The 3,325-nt window shown below is 43.6% G+C and overlaps 1 protein-coding gene across 1 annotated transcript in view; it reads left to right on the top strand.

Annotated features, from left to right (window-relative positions):
• Window positions 1-1,803: 1,803 nt before the first annotated feature.
• The window catches only part of LOC127906903 (steroid 17-alpha-hydroxylase/17,20 lyase), an 85,078-nt gene continuing 83,556 nt past the window's right edge, over window positions 1,804-3,325 (top strand). Inside the window, exon 1 of the mRNA XM_052460704.1 lies at window positions 1,804-2,233. Within this exon, the coding sequence (XP_052316664.1) occupies window positions 1,986-2,233 (248 nt within the window). The 5' untranslated portion in view covers window positions 1,804-1,985. The remainder of the gene's footprint in view (window positions 2,234-3,325) is intronic.

Genomic DNA, 3,325 nt, shown 5'->3' with positions numbered 1-3,325 from the left:
GACAGCCAAGTAGCCTCTATGCTAACGTTTTAGCATAATAAAGTCTATTTCTAAAAAAATAACCTGCAACCAGATTATTTCATAATAACGACATCTTTCTCGTTATAACGTGATAACGAAATACTAATAAAATAGACTTCACTCATTACTATTATATTACTATATACTATATATTATATTATTATACTCATTACTATTATATTACTATATACTATATATTATATTATTATACTCATTACTATTATATTACTATATACTATATATTATATTATTATACTCATTACTATTATATTACTATATACTATATATTATATTATTATACTCATTACTATTATATTACTATATACTATATATTATACTATATATTATATTATTATACTCATTACTATTATATTACTATATACTATATATTATATTATTATACTCATTACTATTATATTACTATATACTATATATTATATTATTATTATATACTATATACTATATATTATATTATTACTATATACTATATATATACTATATATTATATATATATTATATTATTATACTCATTGTGAAGTGTTTGGATTCTTTCAGAAAGGGGAATTCTAGAACCAGAACTATCTATTGGTGAGAGAGGACACTCTCAATGTGGAGGAGGAGGGGTGGGAACTACTCTGAAACCATGGTGCTACTGGTAGGCTGTGTTCCTCCTAAAAACATGGAGGCTATCAAAACACACATTGCGTTAAATGCAGAGTGTATGTGAGAGCCATGTCCTTGTATCTCTCTGGTCTCTAGCAGCTCTACAGGCTGTTTGTTTATTCAATGACTGTCCCTGGCTGACTGAGGCCTTGACTGCTATGATGGATGGACACACACCAGTAGTAAGCTTACAGTCTCCTCTCCTCTCCTCTCACCTTGTCTCCTCTCCTCTCCTCTCTCTCTGCTCCTCTCCTCTCTCTCTCTCTCCTCTCCTCTCTCTCTCTCTCTCTCTCTCACCTCTCTCTCTCTCTCTCTCTCTCTCTCTCCTCTCTCTCTCTCTCTCTCCTCTCCTCTCTCTCTCTCTCTCCTCTCTTCCTCTTTCTCTCTCTCTCCTCTCACCTCTCTCCTCTCTCTCTCTCTCTCTCTCTCTCTCTCTCTCTCTCTCTCTCTCTCTCTCTCTCTCTCTCTCTCTCTCCTCTCTCTCTCTCTCTCAGCACCACAGGTGACTTCCTGTGAACGATCTGAGAGACAAGGCAAGAAGGGCCTTCTATGCCATCAAAAGGAACATCAAATCTGACATACCAATTAGAATTCTGCTAAAATATCCTCTGTGTACAACGTAGAACACCAAATAATGCCGAGTAGAATCAGGCCGATACCCGCTAATTATCAAAATCCACAAAAGAGCCGTTAAATTCTACAACCACATAAAAGTAAGCGATTCCCAAACCTTCAATAACAAACATGGCATGGCTCTCAAGAGAAGACAGGCTATGTGCTCACTGCCCACAACATGAGGTGGAAACTGAGCTGCACTTCCTAACCTCCTGCCCAATGTATGACCATATTAGAGACACATATTTCCCTCAGATTACACAGACCCCACAAAGAATTCCAAAACAAACCCAATTTTGATAAACTCCCATATCTACACGGGGGAAAGTCAAGGGGATTGTGGGAGATAAACACAACCAGACCAAGGTGGTGCAGCGTGACCTTCATTGCCTAGTTAAATAAAAAAAATAAACCACATCCCTGACCCGGAACCCCTCAAGGCTCAGTGACGTCCCCCTGGCTAAGAGGGTGGAGGGGGCGGAGGGATGGAAGGACACTGAGAGAGAGAGAGAATCCCTTCTAGGTCCACGATTCAGATAGCTAGTCAGTTGTACCAGAACAGTCAATTAGTCAGTTCCTTCGGGATTGCTGCTCTCTCACATTCATATTTACACAGGAACAAAGATCAAAACTACGAAGGAACAAAAGGACATTTGGAACCTCGAGCTCCATCGTTCTGTGGCTACATGATGGCATCCGGAGGACTAGTGGCGTCTGTTCTATCAGTCTGTCCTACCACTCTGTTGCTGTGGGTCCTAGCTGGAGCTACGGCCTGTCTCCTGCTCAAAGGGGTGATGAGGTTGGGAGGGGGAGACTCTCACCCCCCTAGTTACCCCCCATTACCCTGCCTCCCCTCCCTCCCTCTCCTGGGGAGTCTCCTGAGTCTGATGGGAGACCAGCCCCCTCATCTCCGTTTCACAGAGCTGGGACACAGGTAGGATGATGTTGTTCTGTCACCTGGTGTCAGACAGAACCTACTGTCTGTTCTGTCTCCTGGTGTCAGAACCTACTGTCTGTTCTGTCTCCTGGTGTCAGAACCTACTGTCTGTTCTGTCTCCTGGTGTCAGAACCTACTGTCTGTTCTGTCTCCTGGTGTCAGTCAGAACCTACTGTCTGTTCTGTCTCCTGGTGTCAGTCAGAACCTACTGTCTGTTCTGTCACCTGGTGTCAGTCAGAACCTGCTGTCTGTTCTGTCTCCTGGTGTCAGAACCTACTGTCTGTTCTGTCACCTGGTGTCAGAACCTACTGTCTGTTCTGTCTCCTGGTGTCAGACAGAACCTACTGTCTGTTCTGTCACCTGGTGTCAGTCAGAACCTACTGTCTGTTCTGTCACCTGGTGTTAGTCAGAACCTACTGTCTGTTCTGTCTCCTGGTGTCAGAACCTACTGTCTGTTCTGTCTCCTGGTGTCAGAACCTACTGTCTGTTCTGTCACCTGGTGTCAGTCAGAACCTACTGTCTGTTCTGTCACCTGGTGTCAGTCAGAACCTACTGTCTGTTCTGTCTCCTGGTGTCAGAACCTACTGTCTGTTCTGTCTCCTGGTGTCAGAACCTACTGTCTGTTCTGTCCCCTGGTGTCAGACAGAACCTACTGTCTGTTCTGTCACCTGGTGTCAGACAGAACCTACTTTCTGTTCTGTCACCTGGTGTCAGACAGAACCTACTGTCTGTTCTGTCTCCTGGTTTCAGAACCTACTGTCTGTTCTGTCTCCTGGTGTCAGAACCTACTGTCTGTTCTGTCCCCTGGTGTCAGATCCTACTGTCTGTTCTGTCTCCTGGTGTCAGAACCTACTGTCTGTTCTGTCTCCTGGTGTCAGACATAACCTACTGTCTGTTCTGTCTCCTGGTGTCAGACAGAACCTACTGTCTGTTCTGTCTCCTGGTGTCAGAACCTACTGTCTGTTCTGTCTCCTGGTGTCAGAACCTACTGTCTGTTCTGTCTCCTGGTGTCAGAACCTACTGTCTGTTCTGTCTCCTGGTGTCAGACATAACCTACTGTCTGTTCTGTCCCCTGGTGTCAGAACCTAC

Source organism: Oncorhynchus keta, chromosome 13 (assembly GCF_023373465.1).
Source record: "Oncorhynchus keta strain PuntledgeMale-10-30-2019 chromosome 13, Oket_V2, whole genome shotgun sequence".
In the NCBI taxonomy this organism is placed as follows: Eukaryota; Metazoa; Chordata; class Actinopteri; order Salmoniformes; family Salmonidae; genus Oncorhynchus; species Oncorhynchus keta.
The sequence above is the reverse complement of the archived record's forward strand: the minus strand, read 5'-3'. Positions and strand labels throughout refer to the sequence as shown.